This window comes from Ctenopharyngodon idella, chromosome 21 (genome assembly GCF_019924925.1).
Source record: "Ctenopharyngodon idella isolate HZGC_01 chromosome 21, HZGC01, whole genome shotgun sequence".
In the NCBI taxonomy this organism is placed as follows: domain Eukaryota; kingdom Metazoa; phylum Chordata; class Actinopteri; order Cypriniformes; family Xenocyprididae; genus Ctenopharyngodon; species Ctenopharyngodon idella.
In genome coordinates, this window is record NC_067240.1 from 25162351 (window position 1) to 25185652 (window position 23302).

At 35.4% G+C, this 23302-nt stretch overlaps 1 protein-coding gene across 4 annotated transcripts in view; it reads left to right on the top strand.

Moving 5' to 3' along the window:
• Positions 1 to 18992, top strand: part of cpeb4b (cytoplasmic polyadenylation element binding protein 4b) — a 34664-nt gene extending 15672 nt beyond the window's left edge. Inside the window, exons 4-12 of one of the 4 annotated variants that reach the window (XM_051877583.1) lie at positions 5957 to 6007; positions 6780 to 6803; positions 10024 to 10194; positions 10317 to 10406; positions 12456 to 12574; positions 12747 to 12861; positions 14693 to 14874; positions 15237 to 15469; positions 17456 to 18992. In XM_051877583.1, the coding sequence (XP_051733543.1) occupies positions 5957 to 6007; positions 6780 to 6803; positions 10024 to 10194; positions 10317 to 10406; positions 12456 to 12574; positions 12747 to 12861; positions 14693 to 14874; positions 15237 to 15464 (980 nt within the window). In that variant the 3' untranslated portion in view covers positions 15465 to 15469; positions 17456 to 18992. Of the gene's footprint in view, positions 1 to 5956; positions 6008 to 6779; positions 6804 to 10023; positions 10195 to 10316; positions 10407 to 12455; positions 12575 to 12746; positions 12862 to 14692; positions 14875 to 15236 lie in introns of all 4 variants that reach the window. The other 3 variants (XM_051877582.1, XM_051877584.1, XM_051877585.1) reach the window with 3 other exon arrangements.
• The last annotated feature ends 4310 nt before the right edge of the window (positions 18993 to 23302 follow it).

Genomic DNA, 23302 nt, shown 5'->3' on the forward strand with positions numbered 1-23302 from the left:
GCTCTTACGGATCTTGTGAAATAGTACAGAACCTTTTGCATTTAAAAATAAGTGAAGATGATCTGCGTAAACCAGAAGGAGCGGATAGAAGTTGTAACGCAGTCACTCCTACTTACCAATTCAGCGGGTTGAATTTTATATATACATTTTTCAATTGTAGTCTTTTAAAAGGCATCTGAAATAATAAACTAAGTGCAATGTAGTGTTGTCAAAAATATAGATTTTTCAATACATATCTAAGTGTAAGTAACGAAGTAACGCCTCCAATAGGTCTACTCATTTTCCACAGAATAGGCCTAGACACGATACCAGCTGCGCAGTCTCGCTCTCTCATCTCTCCGACAGCGAGTCGACACATAAACCCGCCTCCCCTCACTCACTTGTTTCATTTGCTCGGGATGAATATTGTTAGTGTTACAGGACTTGAATTGCGCATAATTTTACTCATTCCCGCAGATTTTGTGCTCACACCCAAAGAGCGTGAGCATAAAGCAGTCTCTTAGTACTAAATTTAGTTATTTTTCGCTGTTTATCGCACTTAAACAGTCAAATACAAAATAATGTCAAAATGCTGGTCTTGGCGAGTATTGACGTTAACACAGTCAGGATGTGTTACAGTATAATGGATCCGTGGGTCAGGTCTTAAAGTGACAACAGCCTAATATACCTGCTGCCAAATTATGAGATATTAAAAATATCTATATGATCCATATGACCCTATGGTATTGATTAAAAATTGTAGCCAGTAAAAATGCTGAGTGGCTGGTGAGCAAAAAAAGGTTAATGTCAAGCTCTGCACACAAGTAAGCTAACGTGATCACCAAACATTCGATCGCATATAGATCAAAACTGCCTAACGTTACCGAGAAAAATATTGAAACTGTGCAAGCTTTGGGGGTGTTGAAGGACTCGATCTACTCCATCTGTGTTTTGATCATCATTCTGAATTTGATCCTGACAAAGTCTTTGACAAAAACATTGTTTTCTCAGCCTTTTGTTCGAAATCATAAGTTTGTTGATTTAGATGGAGCTCTTGTTCTGTGACTGGTGTCCCACTTTTTATTTTTTATTTTTTTTATAAATTGGTTGGTTATTGCATCACTTTTATATTCTTCTTTTATGGCAGCTGACAACTGATCGCTAGGCATGGTACTGGACACCTCACCTTTGATATCAGTTGTAAATGCATTCAAACAACAATTATTGAGCCCATGACGTTATTCCAAGCGTTTATTAGAGCATGTTCTGGAGCAGACAGTAGATCTAATCTTTTTTTTTTTTTTTTTTATGGTCACTGCTGCTGGCTACAGCAGCCTGTTATTTCCCAATTGAGCAGAACAGAATTATAATGAAAAAAAAAAAAAATGTGAACAGGCATTAAAACATTTCCTTTTTTGTCTTTGGAGACTTGTTACTTTGTGCTCTCCAGTGGCATTTTACACCGTGTTTTCTTGCAAACTTATGTAGAATTCTTTAACATCAGATGTGGTAAATTTTAGGTGTGAGAGTGAGCAGCTGTAAAAAGCTGCCAATTAGCGCTGAATCATTGCACGCCCACATACGCATACACGTACACACAAACAGAGCAAGAAGAGAGATAAAGCTCTGTGTTGACCTACAAATAGTGGTGTCTGTGCAGCAGAGCTTAGCCAGAGCAGTAACTCTGAAGCTACGCTATTCTTCATAAACACATCGGCCTGGTTTTAGGACATGGAGTGTGAATTTTATTATGTAAGCTCTCTCAAACTTGTAATCTTTGGCTGTGTTTTGAAGGGAACTTTTCCAATTTGTGTAGTTTTTTTTTTTTTCTTTTTCTTCATAAATGGTAATAAAAACATTTCCAATAAGGTAATCACTGCTAGAGTCAATGTGAAATCAAATTTGACCCTGTTTAAAGGGTTAGTTCACCCAAAAATGAAAATAATGTCATTAATTACTCACCCTCATGTCATTCTACACCCCTAAGACCTTCATTCATCTTCAGAACACAAATTAAGATATTTTTGATTAAATCCGATGGCTCAGCGAGGCCTGCATAGACAGCAATGGTACTTCCTCTCTCAAGATCCATAAAGGTACTAAAAACATATTTAAATCAGTTACAAAGTGACAAGAATATTTTTTGTGTGCCAAAAAAAACAAAATAACTTTTTAACAATATCTAGTGATGGCCGATTTCAAAACACTGCTTCATGAAGCTTCGGAGGTTTACGAATCAAATCAGTGGTTCAGAGCGCCAAAGTCATGTGATTTCAGTAGTTTGGCGGTTTGATACGTGATTCGACTCAAAAGATTCATAACACTCCAAAGCAGTGTTTATTACATTATTTTCATTTTTGGGTGTACTAACCCTTTAATTTCTTAATTAACATTACTGGTCGTATTGTCAATGATTTATTAGTGCACGTTGTTCTGTAAATTAAAATATAAATTAAATTATTAAAATATACAAAACAAAGACTATTTTAAAGTGCCTATTTAACTATTTAAACGAATTATTGTCTTACTGAAATACTTCTGCTAATCAGCTACGGCCCACTATTACCTAAAACTGTGTCCATTAATGCAGTTTGTCTGTCGTTCTTACTATTTTGAGTAATAATAAAGGATGGAACAAAATATGATTACAAACATTGTTACATCAGTCATTCATGTTAGTGCTCAGCTAGCATATGCACTGTTATTGATACTGTTAATAATAGTTGAAACGTGCACGGCAATAAATTAGAAATATACACATCGGTTTGTTGATGGACATACACTTGTTAATGCTGATGGTGAGGAATTACAGTTGCAACATCTCATTCTGTACATCAAACTGAGTAGTGTATCACTGAGAAACGTCCTGCTTAAGTCGTTCTTGAGATAGAGGTTCAGGTTGAATAACTAGTTCTTCCAATGTTTCATTATCGGACTTGCGCTCTGATAGATATGGTAAAATCGATGCCATCGTTACTGTCTTTACAGTGTGTACAATTGCTGAGCTCCAAAAGCCTCTGGACCGGAGCAAAAATTCTGTTATGGTAATGGGCATTTCTGTCGACAGACACTATAAGCGGTAGACCAATCACAACAGAACGTGCTATCTGGCCAATCAGAGCAGAGCAGGCTCGCGGAAAGGAGGCATTTAGAGAGACTGAATCATTGGAGGAGTGCAATGTATATTATGAGAAAATGAAAGTGTTTTTTGACCTTTGATGCATGTAAACCTGTTGTAGGAGATCTCCAAAACAAAATTAGGAACCTTTAAAATAGCATAATGGGGCAGTTTAGGTCTACACGTTGTCATATAAACAGTCAGACGGTACTAATTTTACTAATTAAAGTTTCGCAAACCTTGAAACCTCAAATTTCAAAATGGACAGCACTGAAAGTTCAGTAAGTGAGTCAGATGTCGATTCAGTAACTGCTCTGATGGGTTCAGTGAATTCATTCAATGAACAATTCATCAGACTGATATAAAGCAGTAGCTCATGAGTTTATGGGCGCTTTTGAATGATTCACCATAAAAAAAAAAAAACGGCTCATAAAATCCATTTGTTTGTGAATCAGATTGTACTGTTCTTGCTGTATGTTTGTTTTTGCTTACAGCCTTCAAGGACAACTTGGTGCAGTTGTTTTCTTGCTATGTCAGACATTCTCTTTTGTCTCATCACATTTAGCTCAGACTGTAAGCTCGCAACTCAGGTAAAACATATTTTGTTTGCCGTGGCACTGCAGATTCATGGTGTTAAAAACACTGTTTCAGTATTGTCCTCCACAATCAACCTGAATTCAGGCCTGCATCTATTCTAGTGTTAAAAACACACTTTTTCAATCAATTCTTCATGTATAAAGTCTTGCAAATGCCGTTTCATATTGACTTTAAACAAAATCATATTTTGGATTTTCAAACATTTTTAACCATGCTTAATGCTACACTGAAATGCAGTTAACTTACTGTGGATTTTTCAAAAGGAACACAATCTGTTGTATGGTTTCTTGAATCAAAGCTGCTCACCCCCATATACATTACTGTAATTTAATAACCAAATCAGGACAAGCCCCAGGGTCAGTTTCTCTCCAGAAGAGCATAACTGCACCCTCAGAACCAGAAGGGCGACACTGTAGACACCGCCCCAGTGTGGCAGAGATGACCAAACAAGAGACGGGGGAAGAGAAGTAGTCCAGTGTACAAGTTGCTTTGAATAGCTTCCAGCATTGTCCTTTGCCTGTAAAAGAGCTCTCTGTTCTTGCTAAAGCAACAAAATGGTGTGCTGGCCCTGGCCACCAGACTGCTCTCTGAGTGAACAGTAGAAGGAGGGGGCTGCCAGAGCCATGTTAACACTACAGAGAGAAACAATCCATACCATCCGTGCTGGTTGTACTTGATGTTTCCTCTCATTCTTCTACTACAGGCAGAACGAGGCTGAGTTCTGTATGAGAATGAAAGTGATCTAGATCCGGGAGAGTATTGTGATACTCGTTCTGACTTGTAGTGAATGGTCATACAAATAGGGGCACTTTGGAAGAGGATATTTAAAGCGTTAGTTCACTCAAAAATGAAAATTCTGTCATTAATTACTCACCCTCATGCCGTTTCAAACCTGTAAGACTTTTGTTCATCTTTGGAACACAAATTAAGATCTTTTTGATGAAATCTGAAAGATTTCTGTCCCTCCATAGACAGCTATGCAACTACCACTTTGATGCTTCATAAAGAGATCGTAGAACTAATCCGTATAAATTGAGCGGTTTAATCCAAAAATTCTGAAGAGACTTGATCGTTTTATTTGATAAACAGATTAATTTAGGCTTTTATTCACATATAAACATTGATCAACAAACATAAACAGAAGCTCAACCGAATCTGCTTCACATGCGAGAACAAGGGACCAAAATCTCTCAGATTTCAATCAAATAGATTTGCGTTTCAAAGATGAACGAAAGTCTTACGGATTTGGAACGACGAGGGGGAGTAATTAATGACAGAATTTTCATTTTTGGGTAAACTATCCCTTTAACACAAGAAACCCTATAAACACACCTTCTGATGTCGGTTTCATCAGCCATACCTTGGAGGAGTAGAATGGCATTTTTAGGCATGTGCACCTTCAACATGGTGAATCCTTGATGTCCGATTCGTGAACAAATGAACCATTTCAGTGAGGCAGTAACACCAACCTCAAACTTGCTTGTAAGATAGCAATTTGAATCAGTCGTTACCGAGTTCACAAGTGACTCTCTCGCTGAACCATGTACATACCCGCAATCCCACTGACTTTTGGCGAGATTTGCCGTTCTGAGATTGAAATCACTTGATTCGTGCAAATCCAAGGTTTTTATTTGAGGTTGGCGGTGGTTTCATAAGCCTTCCTATTTTGTCAAAACTTGTTTAAATCATATTTCTTTTGGTCACTTTTATGGTTTAGGGTGTTACTATAGACATTGGTGTTGTTTCAAAACAGCGTTGCTACCTAAACAACATATATCTAATATCAGAATTTTCTGACACTGATTCCAAGAGATTTTTAGAAGAAAACTTTATTTATTTATTTTATTTTTGCCAGTCTGGGGTTTGCAGGTATACAACTCTGTAGATTCAGACTTACATCAGTCTTTTTACTGACAGGATGTTTATATGACAGCGTGTAAATCAGTTTTGTTGTATAAATTAAAAATGGTGTTCTAAAATCATTTAAACATAGTATTAGTTATAATATAACATAAGGTCCAATTGTGTGGTTGAATCAACTGTAAGGGAAACTTTGGGTGACATTTTAACTGTTTTTTGCTTCTGAACAGCCAGCTTTATCAAGTGAATTTGTAACTTGAAAAACTGAACAAATAACGTATATTCAAGTGGGTGCATAATCTTGGAAACTAGAGACCTGTTACTCTCCTGGGTATTAATACAAACCACGTGTGGATACAAATGTGTTGTAAGTCAGTTGATTTATGCCCTCCTCTCTCAAAGGTCGCCTCGGATTCACCCATCCAGGAGGAGACAGCCCCTTGCCCATAAATGGTATGTACATATATTTTATTGGTTTAGTGTGCTTGTGGCTCAAGCAGAAGGGTGGGCTGGACAGACCCAACAAGCTGTTCGTTGAAATAGTCAGCATGTTTGTGTCTAGGAAGCACTGAAATAGGTTTAGTTCGGAGCACTTTGTCTTACTGGTTCATTATGCGGTTATTTGATTTGCTCCTAGGACGTGCCCTTTTAGCTGAAGGGCACGTTTGAGACATGCATTTGAGACATGAGGTAATGCAAATATTTATAATGTAGACAATTGAAGGATGTTAGTATGTATATTTAATGTATAGTTATATATCATGTAGGCGTGTATTATCTTTTATTGTTGTGCAAAAATCTCAGTCAAGCCTGTTTTTTGGATGTAATGAGCATGATATCTTTTTTTATCATTTTTGTTAGTAATGCTTTGGACAGATAGGCTGAATCACACAAGTGCTTCCTTAAAAAATACATTTGTCCAATCTTCTCTGAGTCACTGAGCCAAGAGAATCTAGACAGTTTAGTTACACGGTTTAGTTTGAGTCTTGGCCAACAAACTGTAAATTGTTATTTTTGCAAGATTTCCATTATAATCATCCAAATTAATAACCAAACTCAATATCTAAAATGGCACATACTTTTCAATACATTAGTTTAAAACATGAAATTGATACCATCAGGTTTGATATAAAAAGCATAGTTCATTTTTATAGTTTAGTTAAAGACTTCACATTTTCATTGGGGATGTGTTACTTCACGTGTGATCATCTTATTTTACATGCAGCAAGGAATTATGGGAGGCGACGAGGTAAACAAAACTTTTAACAAATCCAAATGAGCAAAATGAAAGACTTTCAAACGATCATAATTATCGGTGGAATAATCCAGCATCTGCATGAAATGTTTTGGGGCATTGTTAATTGTTTGCATGTACACGTGCAGCCTTCATTTCCATGTGTGTATCGATTGTTCCTCTTTCCTGCTGTACTCTGGAGATTTTTTTGGTGAAGAGTAAATTTGATTGGGGCTTTTCTGTGGTCTGTGCAACCACACACACACCCTCACACACACACACACACCCCCACCCACCCACCCATCCAGGCCACAGTTGTGACTAAGTCCCTTACATAAAGTCTTGTAAATCAGCTCAGGCCTGTGTTCTGTCACGTCAGGAGGAAATTTGCTGGAGTGGCTTGAGCCAGAGCACTAATACTACATCCTCCACCCCTCAGTCTGTGTTCATACTGAAGCTTTAGTGCAGAGCTACTTGACCACACACTAGCCATTAACACTTACATTAACACATTTTGACAAATATTCTCTTAGTTGTAGAAATGCGTTTTATAAGCAAGATGCAAAGCAGAGTACCTAAAACTCCATTCAAATCTGTAATGCACAGCTTATTCTTTAGCATAAATTTGGCCAATAAACATTCCATCCTATGTTTGCACAAATATTTTAAAGATAAATTTGTTTTCGGTTCAGGAATCTAGTTTGTTCATAACTAATATAGTGTGAAGTATGTAAATTGAACCTTAAATGTTAATCTGATTTAATTTTGTGTGCTTAAGGCATTATAAAGTAAACAAACATCTGTTCAAAATTTGTTTTGTTTTTTTAAAGAAATGAATACTTGTATATAGCAAGGATTCATTAAATAGATAATGTCAGTAAAGTCATTTATAATGCTATAAAGATTGCCATTTCAAATAAATGCTGTTTATTTATTTTTTATTTACTTTCTATTCATCAAAGAATCCTGAAAGAAATTAGGGTTGCACGATATTGAAGAAAAATGTGATGTGCGATATCTTGTTAATGCGATATTCGATATGTAATTTGTTCATTATTTTCTGTCCGTATTCACTCACCTACAAAATCACCCCAATGATTCTAGAATGATTAATTCTTTACAAATAGAGCTATTCAAGTCACGTTTAACTATCAAATCTGATGTTTATGAAGCATTTGTGAATCCAGAGAAGAGTTTTTGGGAAGGTCCGTTTTATTATTCCGAATTAGGGATGTCAATTTACACAAATTCCCATGATCGATCGTTGTTTAATCGTTAATCAAATAATCAATTAATCGTTAGCCTTAATACTGCAATATGCGTTTACTGCAGTGGCATACAGTCAACCGCATGACAGGGTATGTTGCTCAAAACGCCATGTTCCTCACCAAATGAATGAGAAGGGTTTTTAATCTAAATAAAGGGCTAGTAGGATTGTAAAATGAGTTGATGTGATTTGATCATTTATTAAATTACTTATTTGATAATCAAATATAACGACTAATACAACGTGTCAACAACGCCGCCTCAGATGCGTGCTTGTCAGAATGTACTCCTGAGCGGGTGCGCTCTTCCTGGAACAACGTGCTTAAAAAGGCAACTAAACCCAAAGAATTCACAAAAATTTATTAAAATAGTGTTCTCAATGTTATGTAATATGACAGTCCCAATCATAGTTATTATTAGTCGTGCATTGCTGTTTGAGCTGTGCGAGCCGCGTGCTGAAGCGCTGAATGAACACCGGTAAACTGGAGCACTTTGTTAGCACGTTATTTAACTCAAAGTAATGCATCATATATGAGATTTATCAGATATATACAAAATAAACATAATATTACAAATTATATCTGCACAAAATGACGCAAATGTACAAGTGAACTTGAACTAACACGTGCTAGTCACAATGTGAGTCATGTTGTGGACGCACTCTTCCTGGAGCAACCCGATGAAACAACTAAACAGCAAATAAGTTAAACCCAAATAATTTACAATGTTTTATTACAATATTGTTCTCTTTATAATGTTATGTAATATGACAGTCCCAATCATAGTCATTATTAGCTGTGCATTGCTGTTTGAGCTGCATGCGCTGAAGCTGAAGATGACCAGCACACTTTTTACTACAGCGTTAATTCTTAATCAAATGCATCCTATATGAGATAAATCAGATATAGATGGGCCTACACAAAATAAACACAATATTACAACTTATATTTGCACAAAACAAAAGGCTGCAAAAGTACACGCAAACTTAGTCATGATGAAGGTGTAACTCTAGCTGTAAAATGGTCCCAAACATAACTCCGGCGCGCTCGCTTAATTTTTCCTTGTGTCTGCTTTACATGCTTCGCGGTTGAGCAGCATGTACACGCATGAACATGCTTAATCGATGATCGATACATTTTATTGATTAAATGTATTATCGACAATTAATCGATCATCAATTAATTGTCAACATCCCTACTCCGAATGCCGTCTATTCTCTGCTATATGCGTCGAACTAAAACTTCGACTTTTCGCAACTTTTTGAAGTAGCCTGTTACAATCATTCAGATTTCGCAAGCCGATATGCATATCGCGATATGTACATTTGCAATGTTTTGATATATCGTACAGCCCTAAAAGAAATGATTATGGTTTCCACAAAAATATTTAGCAGCACAACTGTTTTCAACATCGAATAATATCGAATGATTTTTGAGCACGAAATTATGTGACACTGACTGAAGACTGGAGTAATTGCTGCTGAAAATTCAGCTTTGATCACAGGAATAATTTTCATTAAAATGTTTATATAAAAATAGACTTTAAATTGTAATAATGTTTTACAATATCACAATTTTTACTGTATTTTTGATTAAATAAGCACATCCTTGGTGAGCATAAGGGACATGCCGACCTTACCGACCCCAAACGTTTGAACGATAGTGTACACATCCTTCCTTTTTACACCGCTCTCTGTGTAGAATATGAAAATGACCTGCTTTATCATTGGACTGAAACTGTGGGCTATAATTTGCTTGATTACAGGACCACAGTAGCCATAATTCAGAAATCCCTACGCTTTCAAAATTGCACAACCCAGATGATGCAATTGTCTGTCTTAGTGTTTCTCGGGCTCAGAATAATCCGGCAGTGGAATTCATTTTACTCTGTGGTGCACGGATATTGTAACACTTGAGATGCACCAAGCAAGGCACAGATAATAATTCCTGCTTCCCCCCCCCCTCTTCAGGACACTCATCCCTGTTCCCGATGGAAGATGGCTTCCCAGATGAGGAGAGAGCCGATCAGAGCCTGCCTGGCCTCGGTTCCCCCCACTGCTTCCCTCACCAGAACGGAGAGAGGGTGGAGCGCTATTCTCGCAAAGTCTTTGTGGGTGGCCTCCCCCCTGACATAGACGAAGGTATTACACACGTTTAGGGTGACCTCTACTCTGCTGCTTATAAAAACAAAAACAGGTTTCAAGGTTCTTTGTTAGCGTTGGAACTCTTTGCTTGCTCTTATCTGCAATATTATCTTTTCTAGATGAGATTACCGCTAGTTTTCGCCGCTTTGGCCACCTGTTTGTTGACTGGCCTCACAAAGCAGAGAGCAAGTCATACTTCCCCCCGAAAGGTGAGCTAAGAGTTTGGCACTGGGAGAGATGTGTCCATGTTAAAAGCTTTTGCTCTCACTGACACCATATGAGAGAAACGGTCATTAATAGGCACATACCAGTGTTTTAGTTGCTGCTGGCTTGATCACCATGACAGCATTTCGGTATTTAATTGAAGGGACAGTTCACCCAAAAATGAAAATTCTTGTCATCAATTACTCACCCTCATGTCATTACACTTTGGTTCGAAACACAAGATATTTTAAAGGCCCAATATGTAAATTTTTTTATTAAAATATCCAAAAACCACTAGAACAGTGTAATATATTTTGTTGACTTGTGTACTTATATTATCCCAAATGTTTCCAAGAAAATTTGGAATTCTTTTCCGCCGGCTGTAGACGTGAAGACAACACCTCCCATGATTCCGCAAAATCAAGGCATCATCAAGCTACGCCTTTGTTTTGAATAAGCAACCTCAAGCAGCGAAAATTACATATTGTGCCTTTAATAGGGCTGGGCATTGACACAAATTTCACGATTTGATTTGATTTCGATTCACAAGCTTGCGATTTGATTCTGTTTCAGTTTGATTCAGGTTATTTTTCCTATCAGGTACAGTACATGGCAAATTTCCTCAAAGGGAAAGAAAATATCTGTTAACGAATTGTAGTTGCTACATCACTATAATATTAAAGGTTAAAATGAACTGATTTGTAGGCTACTTGCATTTAAAGGAAGTGTATATATAATAACAAACTTAATGATAAATTTTTAATGACAATTATGTTTCTATTAATGTTTTTAATTAAACATTAAAATGGTGGCTGTCATAAAAAACATGAGAAATTTATTCAAACACATTTAATATTGAACAACAGTGTAAGTAAAAATACAATGAATACGCAATATAGTTCATATATTTATCAAAATGCTCCTCTGTTAATTTTTCTAGCTGACAAACAAGTTTTGAATGGCTTTTCTGAGGTAAATGTAACATTACGTGACATAGGCCTAATGTTTACAAGCTGTTTTATTGACGTCTTTCTGCATTTCAGACTCTGAGCGATTACATGAGACGTGATATGGATTTTGGTCAGTTGTACTGTATCTTTCAACATTCCTTCTGATGCTCATTCATGTTTATTTTGTGCTGTAACTAGTAGTAAAGAGGAAGAGATGATCCGTTCATGTGCCGCTTGAACTGAGCTGCACTACAGCGATCTGTCGCGCCACATTAAAAAGCACCAAAACAGTATTTGTTTGTATTTCGTAATAAAATTGACAGAAAGCTGAGGCTGTCTCATATCAGAAGTAACAAAGCACAAAGCTTATTGCGATTTATTGGATGGGAGGCGCGACACAAACCTTTGTTCAATTATCAACTGAAAACAACAGACTAAAAGATCGTTCCTTGGGATTTAAGAATCGATATCGGTTCTTCAAAATTAGAATCGTTTAATATTTGAGAAATCAATATTTTTTTTTAGCCAGCTCTAATTTTTATAGAGACCTGACAGGTTTCTGTCCCTCCACTAAATGTCTGTTTCACTTGTAAATCCATATGAAGATTTCATACGAGCGGAGAAGTCTTCTTAAGAGACACAATCACTTTATATCATGAACAGTGAATATATGAATTATATGTGAATAAAAGCCTAATTTAAATCTGTTCAACATATAAAACAATCATGTCTCTTCAGAAGACTTGGATTAAACAGCTTGATTTATATGGATTATTTTTTACAATATCTGTAATAACTTTATAATGTTTGAATGTTTTGGTGGAATTGACTTTCAATGGAAGGACAGAAATCTCGCATTAAAATAGTCTTTATTTGTGTTTCAAAGACTAATAAATGTCTTATGGGTTGGGAACGACATGAGGGTGAGTAATTGATGTCACAATTTAGATTTTTGGGTGACCAATCCCTTTAAGTTTGTGCTATCGATAATGTTAAAATACTGGAGTGGTTTTGGTGTCCTCTTTTTTTATTTTTTATTTTGTCAAATTTAGTACTTCTGCCTTTCCTGCAGCTTACTAACTCTAAAATGCATTTTTCCCAAAGGTTATGCTTTCCTCTTGTTTCAAGATGAGAGCTCTGTTCAAGCCCTTATCGATGCCTGCATCGAGGAGGACGGAAAGCTCTACTTATGCGTTTCCAGCCCCACCATTAAAGACAAACCTGTAAGGATGAATTGCACTACTGCACCTCACTTTTTATTTTTTTTGGTCTTAAACAGCTACATTTTCAAAACAGGTGTTATATTGTCCTTATAAAAGCTGATATTTTTTCTCAGTGGATTTTCTCTGTTGATTATTTTTTCAAATTTTTTTTGTTGATGTGGTTTTGTAACAGGTCCAGATTCGCCCGTGGAATCTTAATGATAGTGACTTTGTGATGGATGGATCACAGCCCCTAGACCCCAGGAAGACCATATTTGTGGGTGGAGTGCCACGCCCACTTCGTGCAGGTATGGACATTTTTTTGTTTGTTTGTTTGTTTTTCATAAATAGTGTAATTTCTGTATGACATTAAATGCATAATCACTAACATGCTGTTTTTGAGTAGCCAGGATTTCATTTGTGCCAAAATAAATCAATCCAGCTCCCCTAGAATTGAATTCAGTGACTATTTTAGTGGCTCCCTCTACCTTTTTTATAGCTATACCTGTAAATATTGCCCCCAAAAATTGGTAATTATGGCACACATGCACTTGTGGCTGCAAGCGGAGAGAATCACAAATGATGGCATCTTCCTCTTTAGCAAAATGTCTTTTATGTAAATTATTAGGAAACTCACCTCTGCTGTAGTAATGCTTACCAATCTACACAGTAAGCCAATGACACAGCGTAACCAAACCTGATCCTTACCAGCAGAATTCACTGACTACAAAATGTTCCCAAAGGTCGCCTCATGACATTTTACTGATCTTTGTTGTGTTGTAATGTTTAGTGAAATCATTTAGTTAAATACTGCTGTTCAAGTTTGGATGTTTTTAGCTTTATTGGATTGAAAGTTTGGTGTTTTTTGAAATAAGTCTCTAGTGCTCAGCAAGGCTGCATTTGTTTGATCAAAAATACAGGAGAAATGATTATTGAAATAAAAAATACTATTATAAAAAGTATTGTGTAATATTCAAATTTAAAATAACTGTTTATAAATTTAACGTTTAATATATTTCAATATTTTACATTATATTATATACATTAAATTAATATAATATTAACTTATTCCTGTGATCAAAGCATTACTCCAGTCTTCAGAGTCACATGATCCTTCAGAAATCATTCTAATATGATGATTTGATGCTCAAGAAACATTTATTATTTTTATCAATGTTGAAAACAGTTGTTCTGCTTAATATTTTTTGGAAACCATAATATTTTTTTAGGATTCTTTGATGAATAGAATGTTCAAAAGAACAGTATCTATTTCATATATATATATATATATATATATATATATATATATATATATATATATATATATATATATATATATATATATATATATATATATATATATATATATACACATACATACATACATACATACATACACAGTCAAACCAATAATTAATTTTGATATATTTTTACTAGTGGGTGCAGGACACTATAGTTAATTTATGTAAGTGAGAATAGCAAAATAAAGTAAACTGTGACAAATTATACCCAAATTTCTTCATACAGTGGACTACCAGTACATTTGATAAAAATTTGGAGCCAAAAATTATTCAGACACTTTGACCTGACCATGTTTTGCTTAAGTGTTATCTGACATAACTAAGATTATTTTTTCAGACACAGTTTAACTCTGAGATCTTGTCATATTTTATTACCTTTTTTTTTTTTTTTTTAACTATAGTGAATAAACTGAATTAATGAATGAAATGTTCAAGGTGTCTGAATAAATTTTGGTTTGACTGTGTGTGTGTGTGTGTGTGTGTGTGTATATATATATATATATATATATATATATATATATATATATATATATATATATAGTAAAAGTCATCACTGTCATTACTGACCACACTCTTGATAAATTGTGTAGCATATTTAAATACTGCTCTTTAAATAATTTCCTATTAATATCTTGTAGTGTACCTAAACTGTCTCTTAACCACTTGCTAATAGTTTGTAGCTTGGCAGGCTACACTTTTATAGTAGCTTACCCAAAACTACTAAAAATTATGGGGAGTTTTCGTTTTATTTCAGTATTAAGGAAGTATACTAATTATATAGCCTGTTTGGTTTATTTTTGAACATTAACCATTAAGTATCATGTTGTCTTTCTGACAGTGGAACTGGCGATGATCATGGACAGGCTGTATGGTGGCGTGTGCTATGCAGGCATCGACACAGACCCAGAACTAAAGTACCCCAAGGGAGCAGGGCGGGTCGCCTTCTCTAATCAGCAGAGCTACATTGCTGCTATCAGTGCTCGTTTTGTACAACTGCAGCATGGAGAAATTGATAAACGGGTCAGTACTGACTTCCACAAAAAATACACATGCACACTCCCCTACCGTGACATGGCATTGATCCAACGAGCCTCACAAACAATTTAAACACGGTTTTGGACTTAGCTCTAAGCTTTAATTTTAAACAATATAACAATATTTACTCTCTGCTGTAGTGACAGTTTATATTGAGAATAATGGTGATTACAAACAACTTGATTGGAAAATGTCCATAATTATCATGGAAATAATGTCACAATGAAAAAACACACACAAGTCTGCAAAAATAAGCAAATATTTGAATAAAATAATACACACGCTGCAAGCGTTTCATAGGAAGGGCACACATGTATGTAACAGTCTGCTGATCTCTCTCGATCCAGGTGGAAGTGAAGCCATACGTCTTGGATGACCAGCTGTGCGATGAATGTCAGGGGACTCGCTGCGGAGGCAAGTTCGCCCCTTTCTTCTGCGCTAACGTGACCTGTCTCCAGTATTACTGTGAATACTGCTGGGCGGCTATCCACTCGCGCGCCGGCCGGGAGTTCCACAAGCCCCTGGTTAAGGAAGGCGGCGACAGACCTCGCCACATCTCCTTCCGCTGGAACTAAAGCTGGTAGGCCAGGAGAAGAGAGAGAGAAGGCTAAGAGTAGGCTAGGAGGAGTCGCAAAATCATCATCTAAATAAATGCACTTTTCTGTTGCTGGTTCCTTTTTAGTTTAATTTAAAAAAAAAGACAAACAAACAAAAAAATATATATATGATTTTAATTTGTCATTTAATATATTAAAAAAAGTGGATGTGTATCCAAAAAAAAAGATTCAGGAAGAAAAAGAAAATGTCTAATCCATCTCTCTATTTTTTTATAACTCCATTATATTTCATTTTCAAGTGCACAGAGATGTGAATATATTGAGTATTAGTATAATTTGTCAGTAAGTATCTGCATGACTTTAGAATTGGCTTTTTGTTAACATTGCGATTGGAAGTATTACGTCCTATTTTTAATTTAATCGAAAAGGCAAAGGAGCAAACGCGAAAAGAAAAGGTGCGGGAAGAGTGCACTTATTTCTTTGCTAGCCAGAGTGCAGATGTGTGGTCTAAGATCTGAGTTGTTAACCAAAGCTTGGGATTTGAGAAACAGAAGAAGCGAATTCTCTCAACGCTCTTTTTTTTTTTTCTTTTTTTTTTTTTTGTATACTTTAAGACCATGCTAATCTTTAATGTTTCCTGATGAAAACAACCGATTCCACAACAGCTGTCTGGATTTGATCTCCATTGTGACATGCAAGAAAACTAATACCTCAAGCTTAGCTGCTAGTTTAAGTCGAATATATATATAGAGAGAGAGAGAAAAAAAAATCAAGCTGGTCTCATCCTTTCCCCCCAGGACCACAGAAAAGGAAATGACATCAGCAAATAGCACATTGAGAAAATCTGCTCTGTCACTTCCTGATTTGAATTGGAGATTCAGCATCCTAGTGGGGAATGTATGTTGTTAAAGTTGCAGTAGTCTGCCTGCAAGCTGGTTCGAACGCAAGGAACTTGATTTCGTTGCCGTCGTTCTCTCAGGCTTTTCGCGGCAAGCCTTCGTTTTCATTTTTAACTCGCAATATGTGTCTCGTAAGCCTTTCCCCAGCCCCCAGAAGCCCTGAAAAGAGGTGTACGTACAAGCAGAACAGCAGTCAGGAAGGGAGAGAAGACAGATCGAACAAGGTACAGCACCCGTGCCCGCTCAGCCTGAGTGTAAAGCATAACTGAAGGTAGTCCACTCATCCAACGCTCACCATAAGAGGTTTTACTTTCCGACATTAGGGAACCAAAGATGGCTGTGTAGTAGCTAGCAAAAACCATGGATGTTTCCTTTCTTTTGCCCTGCAGATTTCATTTTGGTTGATTGTTTTTTTGCCCCCCAAACCCAACCCAGTCCTCATCCCATTCAGTATAAAGACCAGATGGGCTCCAGCAAACCAAAGATTGGCCTTGAATCGATCAGCATGCAGTTAAAGTCCTAGTAACACTAGTGAAAACTGGCCGAAGGAGACGCATGCGAGGAGTACGCCAGGCATCAGGAAATTCCAATTTATCGAAACCGTAAAGCGCAAAAGTCAGGGAGTTAGTGATCAATTGATACACTAGTGAGAAACTTGACGACGGCGTCCTCGTAGACCCGTTCAGCACCGTCACTCGAGCTGCTGGGTGTGGTGGTTGAACATTTTCGAAGTTAAACACTTTTTGAAGAATTTGCTGTTGACGAGATGGCAAAAAAAAAAAAGATGATTATTTTATACATGGCCTGCTGATTTTTGGTACAGTGTTTTCTAGCTAAATTATTTTGTCATGCACATATAAACATTTATTATGCACTACTTTTCTAAATACTTTTTTTTCAACAGTCATTTTAGGCACATTTTTCACAAATGGAAAAAAAAACTCCTTTTTGCAATACCTCAATTTTTCACATTGTGAAAGGTAGCTTTTGTACTTTTGTTACTGAGAGATCTGCATATATGGAAATTTTCATTTTAAGAGAAACAAGAAAAAAAGAGGTCGAGTGAATTTAATATATATTATTTTCAATTATGCTTTTTATACATTTCAGTGCTGAGGAATCTTTACAACTAAAGCACGCACTTGTGTTGACGCGACAAATCTGCGGAGGAGAGATCAAAGTGTCTTGCTCTTGTACACTAGATTTTAATGGCAAACCTAGATTTGGAAATGATCTGACAGCAGCATGGTAAGAACACGTTGTCGTTCATGTTAATATTGCGCAAAATGGCTAAAAGATATATAAACTATAATATAAGGAGAATGCTAAATCTGGTTCATGTTTAGGCTGATCCTCGTATCCCGAGAATGGATGTTTGATGTCTAGGTATTTTAACATTTGAAAATATATATCCTTGAACTGCCAACTAGTTCCTATTGTAATCCTTAGCATGCATGACGAGAATAATAATAATAAAAAAAAACACGTACATGAATTAGCTATTGAAATTAATTGTTGTGGTTGTGCACCAGATGTTTCTAAAGCTTTGATTTAAGGCCACCCCACACCCTGCACCCTTCCCATGTTATTCCACATTATCCAGTATCGATAGGACACACACACACACACACAGAACTCTAAACGTCATTAGATGAATTTGCAGTGCAGGACGAAAGCATCTTCTATAGTACGCTGTCGAAAAGACTTGAGAACTTCATCCCCACTGTCTGTCGGAAGTTAATCGAAACCCGTTTGGAGGAAGGGGAACTTAAGACTTGAATGTGGTAAATGTTGCAAGTTAACTTGGAGTTGTTATGTGCAATACTTTTTTTGAACTTTTTCCAGATAAAGACTCTTTGCAATGTAATTCTTTAATGCCATTTTTAATTGCCGACATTTAAAGAAGATGTTAATATGTTTTTCACAGTCATTTTCTACTGTTATTGTAATCCTTTTCATGCTGGTGTTTGTAAAAAAGAAAAGAAATCCAACTATTTGTACTAATATAAATAATTGAAGTTATTTTTAAAACATTAAAGGTTTTGTGCTCATTTGCTTATTTTGTTTATTTCAAGCTACTGTGATTGATTGCATTGTAATTATTAGGTCAACAATGTATTTAGCTGTTTATTGGTATATTTTTAATTGGAATGTATAATTAATTTTTATAATTTTGATCAGATTTTTGTTATATTTTTGAGGTGAAGCTTTTAATATGTTAAAGTGTCTAGTTTTTACTAATTGCTATATTGTGCTCCACAATATATGGTTCACATTTTCTGAAGGAAAATAAATATTTAAATATCTGTCTGTTAACGATGTTACTTAATGGCAAAATTTCAATAGTTTTTAACTGTGTATGGGAAGGTTGTTGTATTTATTAATAGCATTTTTTTACTTAAGATATCACCTTAATTTTTATTGTCATTTCACTTTATAAGTTCCTATTTTTGTATTTTTCTTTCTAATTAAGTTATGTTATACAAATTGTCCATATTCTAGGAGTTGGTCTGTAAGTGCTAGTGAAACAAAAAGAAAAATCTAATGTTATTTAATTGTTTGCAGCCAACTATTTATAACAATATGCATAATTTTTAAATATTTGTAATGTGAAATGTTGAATGAATAAAACTTAACTGTGACAAGACATTGACTTTTTTGCATTTCTTGCCTGAACTACTGAAGTCTCGCTCTCTAGGTGTTCGTCGACTGTGGATTCTGGCAGATGCTACTCTGAATTAATTTGAATCTTTCTGTGGCTCACTTCTCGAATGAATCATAATGACCGGTAGGAATTCGGCCGTGGATTCCAGCCGCTGGATTTTCTGCCAGATGTCTGCCACAATTTTACATTGAATTTAGCTATAACCACACTGCAGAAACCGAAGAAAGACTCAAATGTATTTTGATTCTTAAAGGGGTCATGACATGAGAAATCAAATTTGCCTTGATCTTTTGACCATGAAAACATCCTGCAAGTTTCATAGCTTAAAACATCCTCCTTATTTATTTAATCAAGCTCCAAAAACAACTCGTTCTGCTAGTGGGTCACACACGGGCCAATACATTTGCATGACTGCCTCCATAGCAAGATGCTGACGAATAGTTACACATCATCGCACCATAGGCCCCGCCCACTGGCATTCAGTTGCTTAACGGCTGACACTTGCCTACACTGGATGTGAGCGTCACGTCAAAAGCAAACAGAACCTATTATAATCACTGACGCTACACTCAATGCAGTATACAGATGCTTATACATGCTTCACGCGCTTGAATCTGTCGACAAATGGAAGTTTAAGCGTTAGTTTAAACGGCTCGTTTGCATCTCTTTTCAGACTTCAGAAGGATCCCAGCATCAGAAACAAGTGGATGTTTTATTTTAATGGTGGCCCGCATTACGTCTGAGGATTATGTTTGTTCAGAGCATTTTGTTTTGTAAACGAGACAGTGTAATGGAAAGTTGGCAAAGAAACTTTTGTTGTCATATAAAGCAGTCAGCTGTGTTGGATTGGACAGCAATGGAACCTTGTTTCTGCCAGTAAATAAAAAATAAAAAAGGTAATTGCGACTTATCTCACAATTCTGACTTTTTCTCGCAATCGTGAATTTGCATCACACAATTCTGACTTTTTTTTTCTCAGAAATGCGAGATTTAAACTCGCAATTGTGAGTTATAAAGTCAGAATTGCCTTTCTCGCAATTGAAGTTTTTATCATGCGTTTCTGACTTTATAACTCGTAATTCTGACTTTTTTTCTCAGAATTGAGATATAAACAATTGCGACTTATAAAGTCAGAATTGCATGATATAAACTCGCAATTGCGTTTTTTAAAGTCATAATTGCAAGATATAAACTCAAAATTGACTTTTTCTTGCAATTGTGAGTTTATATCACGTAATTCTGACTATAAGTCGCAATTGTTTATATCTCAATTCTGAGAAAAAAAGTCAGAATTACGAGTTATAAAGTCAGAATTGCATGATAAAAACTTGTAATTGTGAGAAAGGCAAGATATAAAGTCAGAATTGTGATATAAACTCGCAATTCTGAGAAAAACAGTCTTTTTTCACTCTCAATTGGACATTATAACACACTCGCGAGTTTATATCTCACAATTGCGAGGGAAAAAATGACAAAAATCAGAATTGCAAGATATAAACTCACAATTCTGACTTTTTCTCGCAATTGCGAGTTTATATCACGTAATTCTGACTTTATAACTCGCAATTCTGAGAAAAAAAGTCGCAATTACCTTTATTTTTTATTTCATGGCGGAAACAAGCTTCCATAGACAGCAGCTGCATCACAAGCCGAAAGTAAATAATTTCACAATGCTTTGTCTGAAAATGACGGTTTTATATGGATAATGTTTTCAAAACACTTGTTCAAGTGCAATAGCGAGTGGCTGTTGATAATGTTTCCTATGCATTGACGTTAGCCAATCAGAACAATGGCCATTTACTGACAAGCCTTAAAGGAACCACCCCTTAAAAATGGATCATTTCAGACAGAGGGTCAGAATGAGGTGAAAATAATCAATTTTCTGTATGTATCTCTCTCTCTCTCTCTCTCTCTCTCTCTCTCTCTCTCTCTATATATATATATATATATGAAATATAATATAATAATAAACTTTATTAACATTATAAGTGAACCGCAAGATACATATTAAAATAATAAAACAAAAATCCATGTCATGACCCCTTTAAAAACATTTTATAAATGTATATATCTTTAGAAAGCTGGGTGTAGTTCTAAGTCTATCAGTAAGCTATTTCTTTTGTTTTCTATTATTAGGTTTTATGCAATTTATGCATTCTCAGTGGCACCATCTGCTGTCTCTGAATGGTGCTATTAGAAATATATATTTCTTTGTCACTTGATCTTGTAAGCATTTTATTTGTTATTGGTCTGTTTTTAGTCATTTTGTTGCAAGTCCATTTTCATATTTACATAAAACATTTGACACTCGTGTAGATTTGCCATTTTTGTTTTGTCACTTAAAATGTCTTCATTTATGTCAATTCTACAATATTCTCAAAACATAGTGTCGTTCTAGATGAGCAAAAATAAATGATTCGACATGGTCAAAAGCAAATGTCAAACGGGTTAGAAAAATATACTAATTATTGATAGCACAACAATTTTCAGTTTACAATCTGATTTTATTATCAACCACAGTTTTAATTCTCAGCTTTTTTCACCTCGATACTCCACTATCTCCATGCTTTATCATTTTACCAGTGATGTTTTCATCAGCTGAAATAGATCAGTGTGGCACTGTTTCAGTGAAGTTTCTTTGTCTAGATTTCACACAGGTTCTGCCATCTTGCTGAGGTAATGAATATGCTGATCGCTCTAATAACACAGTGAACATGCCTCACTTGTTCCCTTATATCTATCCAGCTACAGGATCTGTTGAATAATAGAAAGAGTGAGATGAGATCACCCTCATCTCTGACTCGGGAACAAAGGTTAAGTACTGTGTGTAGTCAGGTCACAGTCTAATTATTTGTTCCCCATGAGACTGGGGGACAGGAAATGTAGAACACAGCGGTTCATGGTGAGAGGTTTCAATCACAGAACTCATTTGGAATCATTTGGATGATAAACAGATTGATTATCAGTTGAAGCTGTGCATGAAATGTGACCAATGCCACACCCTTTTGTAAGAATATCATTATGAATAAAGTTGTTTTTTTCTTTGGTGTCCCTTGTGAAAAAGAAGTACACTTTAGTATACTTTAAAAAGAGTGCTTTTTACAGAAAGAATATACTTAAGTGCTAACTTTATGTAATGTTTTTGGACACTTGACACTTGCTAAATGAAAACGTATTATAGTTTACATTTATATTAAATGCAATTAGTTGAACTTAAGAGTTCAACCCACTTAAGTAAGTTTATATTTGTAATTTCATAATCATTTCTATTTGTCTGAAATATTAAAGTGTACTGTTGAGTGTACTGACAAACATTTAAACTAAATTATACTTTAATGTCATTTCTATTGAAACTTGCATGTGTAGTATTTAAATTAGATATTTATAATTACACATTAGGTTGCAATTTAGTACATGCGAAATATATTAACTTTAAATGTAATTTCAGAAAACTTATAATCAGATATAGACTACTTTACATGTGCTGTACTATGTTAGTCAACACAGCAAAATAATATTTAAACGTAATGATTTAAAATGTACTTTAAATTACAACTTTTCATTTGACATTATTACAAAGTGCATTATTATTATTATTATTTTTTTGCCTGTTTTAAGAAACATGAAAAGTCATGAAAGTGTACTCTAAGTACACATGAGTGGCCTTTTATTTCATATTTTATTATAAATAGACATACTTACAAGTATATTGTGTGTTTGTGGTTCATGCAGATGTGATATATAACAAATAAACATGTGAAATGAATGTTGGTGTGTTGCACCCCATCCACCTTCAAGTATTTTTACATTTGGGTGCTTTCAGTGCCATGCATGACCGAATGTATCATTATAGTTCAAAGGCTGGTATAATAAATATATAATAGTTTTCCGCCCCCTCGTGGCTGGATATGAAATTGATATGGTATATAGCCAAATTAAGTAGGCTACAAATACATCTGCAGACAGTGCTGGGTAGTAACTATTACATGTAATCTGGATTACATAATCAGATTCCAAAAATGAAGTACTTGTAATTAGATGTTATTACATTTTTAAAATACTCGTAATCAGACCAGTTACTTTTTGATTGATTACATGATTACATATTATTCACACATTTATTATTCACTTTTACATTTAAAGTTTCCTTTCTAAAAAAAAAAAAAAAAAAGCCTACTGCTTATAGGTTCAGAAGGTCCTCCAGGTTTGTGGAATTGCACACACAGACCAGCCACTAGTCATGTGACTATTACTGAAAACTGAGACCCACATGGCATTTGATCACTGGATTT